At 33.9% G+C, this 11,849-nt stretch overlaps 1 protein-coding gene across 1 annotated transcript; it reads right to left on the reverse strand.

Annotated features, from left to right (window-relative positions):
• Nucleotides 1-2,733: 2,733 nt before the first annotated feature.
• On the reverse strand, nt 2,734-4,562 carry LOC106471183 (cuticle protein-like). The gene is made up of 2 exons (XM_013931774.1): nt 4,476-4,562; nt 2,734-3,225 (listed from the first exon to the last, which is right to left on the reverse strand). Exons 1-2 carry the CDS (start codon nt 4,560-4,562, stop codon nt 2,734-2,736), a joined length of 579 nt encoding a protein of 192 aa, XP_013787228.1.
• Between the last annotated feature and the right edge of the window lie 7,287 nt (nt 4,563-11,849).

The following is an 11,849-nucleotide window of genomic DNA, read 5'->3' on the forward strand; positions in this document are numbered from 1 at the left end:
TTAGCTTACAACATAAGTGAATAATTTGAATTTGGTATTTATGACAAAGCTACTTAATTTGAACTATTGAACAGAGGGAAGGCAATCAATCAGCAGCACCCTAACATCCACAATCAACGCTAAGGAATTGATTGTTACGCTTATAATGGTACCCGCAACTTAAAGTGTGGACTTGAACAGGCTAGCCATCTCTGAAATCCAGTGTTCTACCACAGGAGCAATCAGCGCCCCTAAATGGATAAAAATGCAAACGAAATAACTTTGTATAAACCCTGACTGTATTAACACTATTATTTTTAAAGTGTGGTGTGATGATTAATGTCAAACGATATCTAACAACATCAAAACATATACCTTGTGTAATTTTTTGTTCGGTTTTATTTTCAAACATCTCCCAAGCAAATGTTTGGAGACGAACTTAGGATCATAGGGACGTAATGGAGACTCGCGTTACCAGGTCGAAACGTCGTCTTCAATCTATTGCACCAAACAAGTAGAAGATTCAGGTGAATTACTGTACTTTTCTTTTGTTGTTGGTGTTTTGCATTGAAACCATAAATGGAGTATAGATATTTTTGTTTATAATTTGTTTTTAATGATTAAAGCAGCTAAAAAGTTTGATGCTGCTAATAAACAAAAACTAAACAGAAATTTACACTTTTAAAATGTTGTTTAAATATTTGAAGAAAACAATATACACACACATATATAGTAATGTCTACTTTTTACTAAAATTAGTTTAGATTTAACAGAAAACCTTTGAATTAATTAATTTATTGAATGTAGTTAAACGGGTATTTATGTTTTTCTCAAAAGGAGCCGAAAAAGCAACACAAAAAATTCGTTTGTTTTTTCTAAGGCACAAAACTACACAATGATCTGCTCTCTGCGGGGATCGAAACCCAATTTTAGCATTATAAGTCCACTGACTTACAACTGAGTCATCAGGAGGCGAAACGAAAGAAAATACTCGTTAGTTATTCAATTACAGGTTGAACCAATACTGTATTTATATAAATATATAAAAAACAAGAATGAATATACAATGCCAAGGAAACATATAAGAATCGCAATAGACTAAAACACTTTTAGAGAATGTATTGATTCAATTGCGGATTGAAAAGTAAATGATTAAATCTACAGGTTAATTAATGGGTAAGTAATATGGATGAAATATAGGTTTATAGATGTTGTTACATTATTGAATTAACTTACAAACTATTCTTTTAAAGGCAGATTAGCATCACTGGAAAGAATAACATGTAAAATTGCTTGTAAACTTGCCTTATTCATGCGTTTTTGTTTAATTATCCAAGACAAGAAGACACGTATAGTTAAATACACTAATTTAGAATATGTTTATTTTGAGAACAAAATAAAGTGATACAAAGAAAATTAAATTCGTAACACAACAAAAGAGACTCTTCCATTATATTAGGTAGTGAAAAGTAAAGTAAAAATATTGTATCTTCATTAGCAAGCCACATTTCTTGTATACAAATAATCAGGCAAACATACAAGACACGTCACGTGCTAAACGAAGAAAGTCCCAAGTTGTACCCAAGTTATGTGCAATAAATCTCCTTAGTTATCGCATGTCTTGTCCATTAAATAATCAATAAAATACCTATACCCAGATATTTGAACTTTCAAAAGTATTTTCAAAACTAATGTTAGGTGATTAGGGCCAGGTGGTTAGGGCGTTCGACTAGCAATCTGAGGGTCGCGGGTTCGAATCCCCGTCCCACCACACATGCTCGCCCTTTCAGCCGCGGAGGCGTTATAATGTGACGGCCAATCCCACTATTCGTAGGTAAAAAGAGTAGCCCCTGAGTTGGCGGTGGGTGGAGATGAATAGTTACCTTCCCTCCAGTATTTCACTGCTAATTAGGGACGGCTAGCGCAGATAGCCCTCGTGTAGCTTTGCGCGAATATAAGAACAAACCAAAGATAATTTACCAACGTAAATACTCTTGTATTTCCAAGCAAACTGTTTGTTGAGACTTTTCGCGCAAATATACACATTGACTATCTGTACTTAGCCATCCCTAATTCTGAAGTAAAGGGAAGGTAGCTAATCAACAGCACCTACCGCCTACTCTTTGTCTTGCCGAATAGTGAGTGTATGTGTATGTGGGGAAGTTAACCGTCATACTTCAAGCACACTATTTTTCGGGCAATGAGGCGGCAATCTTGAACCCAAAATACAGTGCACCGAACTTTGAAAGTGAGGGTCCACGGTTCTCGTTCGATTGCCGCAAACTCCCGCTCCTCACTTTAGGGCCGGAGGTGCATTATAAGAGTGACAGCCAAATTCCTCTATTCAGTTAGATTAGTCTAAGTGTTGGAGAGTCGGCTGTGGGTACTGTTAACTTGGTGCCTTCTCTCTAGCCTATCAATCCAGAGTTATATATAACTAGCTCAGGTAGTCCTTATGTAGCTATGCGCGAATATTCGAAACTTTGATTAATTTTTTAAAGATACTGCTAAAATTGACTTATTTCTAAAACTTACATGTAAACATATTATACTATTAATTTATTTTGTTTTATTCAGCATTTCTAACCATAAATACGTGCGTATATGTTGTTATTTTGTATATCCTAATGCAATATGCAAATTATTTATTAAAAGTATTGGGATTCTGCTGTGATCGCTTAAATGTTATTGCGCCACCAGTCGAAAGATCGATAAATAGAAAAGTCACTTTTTTAAATTATGTAACGCAGAATATTATTCTTCGAGTTTTTCAAGTCTATCTTCTTTTTTATCAGTCGATGTTGAAGACAGTGCTGGAGCGCTGTACACGGATGCATAGCGTGGTGCGTTTGAGGCGGAGCTTTGGATAGACACTCTTTTCGCCACCGAATTATAAGCTGGCTGGTAATAATTTGGTTCGGGTTTGTGGCTGTAAATTGGACGTTCTATTTCATTTCGGGCACTGTATTCCTCTGTAAGTGTTTGGTGCAACTGTGGTCCCTGTTCACTGATAATCTCAACGTCAGCTGAATTCTGGTTTGTTGTACCAGGTTCATTGGTTTTAATTAAAGCACGAAAACCACGAGCATCAGCAATATACTCTACCTTTCGGTACAAACCAGCAACATCTGTGTATCCATAAGATCCTTTAATAACATCGCTTCCTTCCGTTTCCTCCTTGCGGAATTGAATAGTATCATACTCATCTTTAATCCGGTAACCATAACTATAGAGCTGAACTGGATTCTGTAAAAATATTAGTGTTGTTCTACTATAAGATTCGAGTAAGTTTAGGTCAATACTTTATATTAGATTGTTTTAGTGCAATCAAAAATAACTAACAATAAATATGTTAAAATTAGATGTTTTCGAATAACTACAACATGAAACAAATAACTGTCTACTTTTAAAGTCTTAGTCAGGGCCTAACTTAATAAGGAAATTTTAACACACTACTAATCAGGCGGTAGGTCTGTAGTTGCTTAAGTTTCCCAAAATGGTCAAGGGTTAGAGATGGATGAGGGATATAGGGGCGTTAATGTTTATGATAGTAAATGGGTTAAGGATGATATTTAAAAAAAAGAGGTAAAAGAAAACAAATATCTTACTTCAGATTGTCTGGTAAAATTATTAATAAAAAGGATTACTAAATTTTGAAAGCAATAAACAGGAAAACAAGATCATTAACTAAATGTTCAGGACACTATTATTAAGTGATAGAATCAGTTAGGCGGTGATCTTAATCCGAACCGACATGATAATATCTTTAAATTTTCAAACAGGTTGTCTTAATTGGAGCCGACATAATAACGTATTTTAATAGAAATGTTTAAAAAGTCTTAACCTTAGCCGACAGGATACAATTTTTCAGAATATATCGTTAATTTATTGTTTATTTGTAATTAAGCACAAAGTTACACAATGGGCTATCTGTGCTCTGCCCACCACGGGTATCGAAACCCGGATTCTATCGTTGTAAGTCCGCAGACATACCGCTGTGCCACTGGGGGCCCAGAATCAAACTGTTTTAATCTGTGTATCTTATACTGAGTTATTAGGCAAATAATTTATGATATGATTGAGAAATAATCACGGAAATAAACAATTACTCTCGGTATTTATGAAGAGAAGTTTTAAAACATTTTGTGGTAAAATTTTCGGTAATATTTCTGTGTGAAATATTGTGTTTTTGTGGCACAAATAAAATAGTGTATATGTATATATTATACGCATTACATTAGTTTTTGAAATTAATCAAATCACAATTACTAAAATCTATGTCACTAGTCCCTAATTGTTCTTGCTCAAAATCCGCTTAATTTTGATGGTTGAAAAGCTTCGGATGATCACGGATGAACAATATTGTTTTATAATCAAGAGAATGCGAATTCATTAATAAAATACAACTCTACCAGCACATACATTTGCTCCCAAACAACTATTAACATGATTGCTAGTCGTATACCAGTCTTATTTATGTGTTATAAGTTACTTACGTATGTTTCATGGGCAGCGTAACTCCTACTTGTTAGCTGAGTGTTACCATATTGGACAGGAACGGCTACGACAACAACGACAGCCATCGAAATGAAGAGAACAATCTATCGTAAAAACAACAACAAACAAACGAGACTTATGTTAATTACTTAAACACTAATTCGATATATTTCACTATTAGAATTAAATTAAGCGCTTACGTGTTTCTCCGCTAGACACAGAACTCTGTTTCGATAATTAGTGTTATAATAAATTTGATAGAAATGAACGACATTTTCATTTGTCTGCGAGTTTAATGGATTCTGATTCCATTTAATTTCGATTCATTGAGTCGACGTTTGAGACGTCTAACAATGCTGCCAGCCAATAAATCCCATTTATAAATTCTACAAAAAACTTCCTATTATCATCCTTCAGTTGTTCTGCATGAAAAAAAACAACTTATTTTTTGAAATGGTCAAAACTTATCTTTACCAGCATATTTTCGCTTCTATTGTGTTTCTTTCGGAGCTCAAAATTCAATATTTAAAACTCGGACACAGACCATGTGTTAGTGCTCAAACCATTGACTTTTTCAGGTGTGTTTACCTTTGTTTTATAGCACCTCGTAACCCAGATTCACATTTTAAACTACTTTTACTTTCAGTGTAATAGGCTAGCCCTGTTATCTACCGATAATTAAGGGAACACAGTGAGTAGAAATACATCTCTTTGGTCAAAGTTTTTGACTGCCACAAGAAATTTACTTTCGAGTGACCCACGTTATTTTGAAACACTAAATTTTAACAGAGGGTGGGATTACGTAAATAAAAAGTACCACCTAAGGCGTAACAATTCCGATCCTATATAGGATAACGTTTACTATTGTTACAAAAGTCTAGGTCTAACACAGAAACCTCTGGGAATTATACGAATAATATCGCATATTTTCTCCAGAAGCATACAGAACTGACAAGGATTTAGCAAAGGAGGGTGTGGGGGTGTTGTCCCCATCCCCATATTCTATTTGTCAGCACAAATCCAATTTTCTAAATAATTTTTTGTTGTGACAAATTTTTAGGCAAAGAACGAAAATGCCGAGAAAAATTTGGCATATATTCGGCAAAAGGTGATCAAACTTCTAATTGGTTCATTTGAATATGCTATGCAAATAAAGCAAAAAAAGCGAAACACAATACGATCGGATCACTATCTACACCTTGGCAACGCCCATTTTGTCGGGAAGATTCAGTCATTTACCCTCCTTCAACCAAATACAGGAACTTCGCAACGCCACTGAGAACTGACTATTTACAAGTGTCGTCATGAAATAATGTTTATCTCCCAGGGAATTCTTAAAACCTCTGAGTGAGTTTTTTTTTCTGTTATTAAGCACAAAGCTATACAAAGGGCTGTATGTGCTCTGCCCACCACGGGTATCGAAACCCGGTTTCTAGAGGTAATAAGTCCGTAGACATATCGCTTTGCCATTGGGGGGGGGGGCTCCGAGTGAAAACTGAACGTTGAACACAAAGCGACAGTTCTAGTTTAAACAGTTACTTTATTGTATTAAAACTGCGTCAACTAATCAAAACGTTTGGATGGTTGGTTTTTAATACAAAACTGCACAATAGACTATCTGCACTCTGTCCACTGCCAAAATCAAACCTGGCTTGTAATCCGTAAAATTACCGGTGACTCATCGAAAAATACTACTAAAAAGAAAAAAAGTATATTTGTTTAGTTAGTTTGTTTGTTGTTATTAAAACAAAGCTACACAATGGGCTATCTGTGCTGTGCCCACTATGGGTATCGAAACCCAATTTTTAGCGTTATAAGCACTCAGGTTATTGCTGATCATCAGTTTTTTTTTGGGGGGGGGTTAGAAAGGGATGTATAACTAAATCATCTTGATTCAAAGTCAAATAAAAACTAACTATCAGATTTGAGTTTACCACCCTGTCTGCAAGTCAATGAGTTGTCACGGTTTCCGTTATTCTAGTTAGAACCCTAAAAAATATATTCTGATAAAGGACACGATTTGTTAACTCCAAAACCTACAGTTTACTGTAAAAAGAACCCTCAATAGTTTTCGGCCACGAATGTGTGGAGTTTAGGGGGGTTGGCCAGACTATGTACTTCTTGCAGCAAATGGTATAAGTGTTCATGTTCGTTAAGCCATTCTCGGCCATCTCTATCGACAGAGTTTGCGAAAACCGTTGAGAATACGTCTTTATAGGAACCAGATCATGTATAGCCCAACAAATGCGGCCACTATCGTATTTTATATTGGCTTTCAGGATTGGGGTACAGGTATGGAAACTAATGTGAATTTAGCCATGTTGGTGGGCAGTTCATATCCCAGGTATCTCAAGGAGTTCGAAGCTCTATTCAGATTTTTTTTTTTTAAGAGAGTACTGGTAAGCTTTGTTTAAATATCAACCACTAAACATTTAAACGCATCTAATTAAAAAAAATTATGAACAGAATAAGTAGCGCCCTAATTGTTGAGAAAAAGATAAAATAAACCGCAGCGGTGTTGGGACAGTATGGAACTGTTCTACTTTGAAAAAATAAACAAAAACACGATTTCATCTCATTTGCTGGCATTTGACTCGTTTCATTCTCTATTTCTCATGTGGATAAATAAATTGCAGCCATTCCTAAACGTTTCACATCCGGCTTAATTCACATTTAGCACTGACTGGAAGATTCTTTATGATACAGAATCAACTGATTTATTAACCATAAAAAAACATGTAAGGTTCTTTATTAAAGTTGTCCTAAATATATCAAGTATCAAGAAATGTTAGAATATTTTGACTGAAATGCATATATGAAATTTTAAAAGTACTGTTGTTTATTTGTCTCTTGTTAAGTATAAAGCTATACAATGATTTAACTGCGTTGTGCTTACAACAGTGATCGAACCCGGAATTTTTGTGTTAGCTTAACGCTTTGCCACCGAAGGCATTTTGAAAATAAATAAACATTAAAAGATAAATTAACATGAACTGACAAAAATATTAAATAATTATGTAAAATAAATTGTATCTTTTATAAAAAATGAATCATTTTATGTCTTTAGAAGAGTGAATAAAATCCAGTGTTTCTGAACGTTATTGTCAATTCTGCCTAATTTCTAACACTAATAACAAGGTTCCTTTTATGATTATATTAAAACTTTCCACAGTTTTGTTTAAAATCGTTTCGAAATTCATGAAAGTAACATTAAGAATCTTTATTAGCCAACACAAACACCAAATTTTAATCCAAATGATAATCTTTGGGATAAATTCAAAAATCCACTATACATGTATTCCTCTTCCAACAGCTATGGGCATATTTCTTCACATACTCTTGGGAGGAGGGGCTACTATCGAACAAAACATTTTCAGTTAAATAAATGGGACCTTGATAGTTGACTCAAAATATAATTTTCTCTCAAGACAAGCCATTTTCAAGATGAAATGTATAAATACATTCATATCACTACTGTCCGCAATACACGAGTCTGTAGGACTTACCAAGAGGACACAATGTTTGGGACTCTTCTAACACCAGTGTCTTATCAATTATCATTCATGTAATCGGTTTTTCAAAATCATCTGTCATCAAAGACTATGAAAAGTGGTAACGAATATTGACCGATTGAAAAGAATGGTCTGAGAAGCTTGTTAAGTTCAATAGGCTGTATTTTAATTGACTGGTTCTATCACTAGTGGTCAGAATTCGGCCATTTTCAACCATACCATTATTAGAAGAACGTTAAACAAATGTTATATGGCAACCAACAATGAATTCAAAACCACTTATTTAAGCTGCATACAGAAAAACATGTTTGTATTGGTGCTTAAAGCGCAAATTTTGAAGAAATGTATGAGTGGAGATTTATATACGAGGTGATTCGATTAATCAAATTATACGTTTTCCAATAGTAGTAGTATAGCGTAAAAGTATAAATAAAACCGTATTAGGTACTTGACCGTACTTGTTCTGTTCTGACAGTACAATCTGCTCACGATAAAAATAAGGCTCAAGATATCATGTGACTAGTCTATTTTCATGTGCAAGGATTAGATAACTTTGTTACATGTTTACATATGTCCTACTAAAGTGACCAGCCACTGTGTAATAAATCTATTGGGTATATGTCATCAGTGCTCAAGTAGGCTCATCACAGTAAAGTATAGCATTTCTAACGACTTAAAAAAGCCTGAAATACAGAATAACACTTATACAAGTTCATAAGAAGTCTAAAACGCTCAAATGGTATCCAGAAGGACTAAAGCTTTTCCCTTGGTGTATGACAATCGTGTTCATTTCCAAACTACGGTGACAGCCAGTGCTCGACTGAGAATAGTGACCCATCAAAAGCTTTAAATATTGACTGAGGACAGCTTTAACGATCAATGAAAAACTATTTTAATGCATAGCCAAAACGTCATTGTCTAGTTTGACAACTGATACGATTTGTATTGGGTAACAGCGACACAAAAGCTGATATTACTGTATTTTCAAGCCCAAGTAGTTTGATAGTTGTAATTGAGCTTAAGATGTTTCGTATCACCTTAGCATTGTTCTTAACTTAATAAAAGAAAAACAATAACTGTTTTCTTCAACACACAACTTTCTATTAAAGCATTTCTGTCTCGTCTGTTCCGTAAGAAAAGAAAGCCGCTTCTAACGAAACTCCACTGGATTATCAAGTACACTATACTGTATTCAGTTATATTTCTCACTTCTTGTTATGTTTTGGTTTAAAGAGCATGAGTTAAGAAGCTATTATTAAGTCTCTAGGTTTTCGTCATATTTTTTTCTGTGTTATACTTAAAAAATAATGTGTCTACTTACTCAGGTTATTAAAAGTCCATCATAATTAGAGAAAACTTAAGATCTATAACCAGTACATTACCAACTATATGTGATATCTGCTACTTCCTGATGCCTTTCACCAGCTACGCTGAACACTAGAATATTGAAAAAATTTTTTTTTCGTTACCGGTATCTCTATAATTTAATATAAATTATGTTTTCTTTAATCGCACAGTTAAAGTTCGTCATAAATTGTAATCAACAACTCTGAATTCCAGTTCAATGGTAAGTTCTTGTTGTCTGCTATGTTGAAAGCATGTTAGAATTTCTGTTACACTTTGATTATATGTAGCGTTATCTTAAATCGTGATTCACAATATAATATTTAAAGCTCATCATAAAATGCCTCTTGTATTATATATTTATGTCGTGTTTCAATAAAAACAGTGAACATATAATCAGTGAAAATATTTACGTGATATGGTTTTTTAACTTCTGGTACACTGCCACGTTAACCCGGTTAAACAGTGATAAGGTTTTATTGTACTGGAGTCAGCCTGTGCGTGAGACGTACCCCACCCATAAACTGTGTTGATACCATTCCTATATGAGCTGTTTGATCGAAAATATGCCATTTTCAAAGGACCAACTCAACCATGAATCTTAAACCCATTTTACTCTCGACTGAAACTCAAATCAGTAGATCTGTATAATTTTCGCAACATCTAATAAAAACGTAATTTAAATGTTAACATATTATTATCTGAATAACACGTTATGTTTTCATTATTAGAGTTAAGACTCGAACACTTTAATTCATGGGTCAGCATATATTTGTTCTCACTGTATCAACAGCCAAAACTTCAAATACACATATAAACACTTGTTTGAGATCTCTCATCAATCTGGAATTAAACAACTTTACTTAATTAACATTCCCCCCTAGAAAAGTTAAAATACTTTTCTTTTGAAGTTTATAATTACGCAATTAAACCCGAAAAGAGAGTATAACTGTACCAATGTTTTGTTTAATAGTTCTGGTATCTAATACAGATATTATTAACATCAGTTTTATTGAATTAGATGAAATTTTCCACATGTCTTCTTATTTAGGCCCTGTTGTTCATGACTTGAGCCAAGTTCTCGTCATATCTGTAAACTGGCATAAGACTGTCATAACCTACATTTTGCTGTTGACTTTATAAGTCTTTATTGCAAACAAACAAACAAAAAATAACGCCAAAGTATGGAAAAAATTGAGTTCCCAAAAGATCCTGTTAACACCATAATCGTATTTTCAGTTAGTGAATAAAAATAGCCCCCCCCCCCTGTGGCTTAGTGGTAAGTCTCACAGCTTTGTGATTAATAGTGAACAAGCAAACAAAAAATAAAAAAATGAAGCCCACTGTGGTACAGTTATTTTCCAAAGTTTTAAATGGCTTCGAAAGATAAACTCAGTGGTATAAAGAACACAAGTTGAACATAGTCGTCTTTGATTTCAGGAGCAAAAGTGACTGTACCATATTTCACATGTGATTATCTGTGAGGATTTGAGCCATACATGGTCTTCTTTCATAATTTAAAAAACATATACTTTTTCTGCTACTTCTATTCCCAAAGTATCTTAAGAAAAACGTTCAGCGTTTTTTAAACAGGTTACGTAACAGGTGACAAGCCTTAAACACCGAACTTGTAACACCATTCTACAGGGCGTACTTTTATAGAGCACGTTTAGTACATTATCAGTTCTTTGTCCAATGATTAACACTTAACAAGTTCGATAAGTTAAGACTACAGTTATTTTAACAACACGTTGATTCGTTGTGAACCCTTCTTGTCAGCTTACTGATTTTTTTTAGATTAAGTATAATATTTGTTTATCATGTGATATTTCTACACAGAAAAATGAAACGAAAAAGGAAAGGCCTCCGAATAAGAAATAAATAAGCTATAACTACAAAAAATGGAAAGTAATATAACATAAAATGAAGTTATAATACGGTGTAAAGTATTAAAACATTTACTTATATTCACGCATTATAGTCAGTTGAGAAATACTCGTAGATGAGTCTTCTTGTTCTGGAACTGTTGGTAAATAATCAACTGTAATAGTATTAATCGTTTACCAGATATTTTCCTAAACATCTTTCGCGGGCGTTCACAGCTCAAGTTTTTAAAAATTAATAGGTTTAGTTATAATAAATACTAATTAGTTTTTCGTCGCAAACTATTTGTATTTTGTAATGTATGTGTTCTATGAAGATGTCATTTTTTACGAATATAATTTTGTAAAATGTTTTATTTAAATAAATACGTTCTGCAAGTGTTGTTTTTGTGATTTGCTTGATGTTCTCTTAAATATACATGTTTTTAGTTAGATTTTATATATTTTCCTACAACTAAATAAACCTGGTGGGTAAAGCGCAAGACTTGCAGGATGGAATCCCGATTTCGAACACCCTTCCCTTTTCAGCTATGGAGGCGATACAATGTGGCGATGAATCTCGCTATTCGTTGGTAACGAGTAACCCAAGAGTTGATGGTGGGTGGTGTTAACTATTTGCCTTCTCTCTAGTCTA

Source organism: Limulus polyphemus, unplaced genomic scaffold (genome assembly GCF_000517525.1).
Source record: "Limulus polyphemus unplaced genomic scaffold, Limulus_polyphemus-2.1.2 Scaffold4461, whole genome shotgun sequence".
NCBI classification, from domain to species: Eukaryota; Metazoa; Arthropoda; class Merostomata; order Xiphosura; family Limulidae; genus Limulus; species Limulus polyphemus.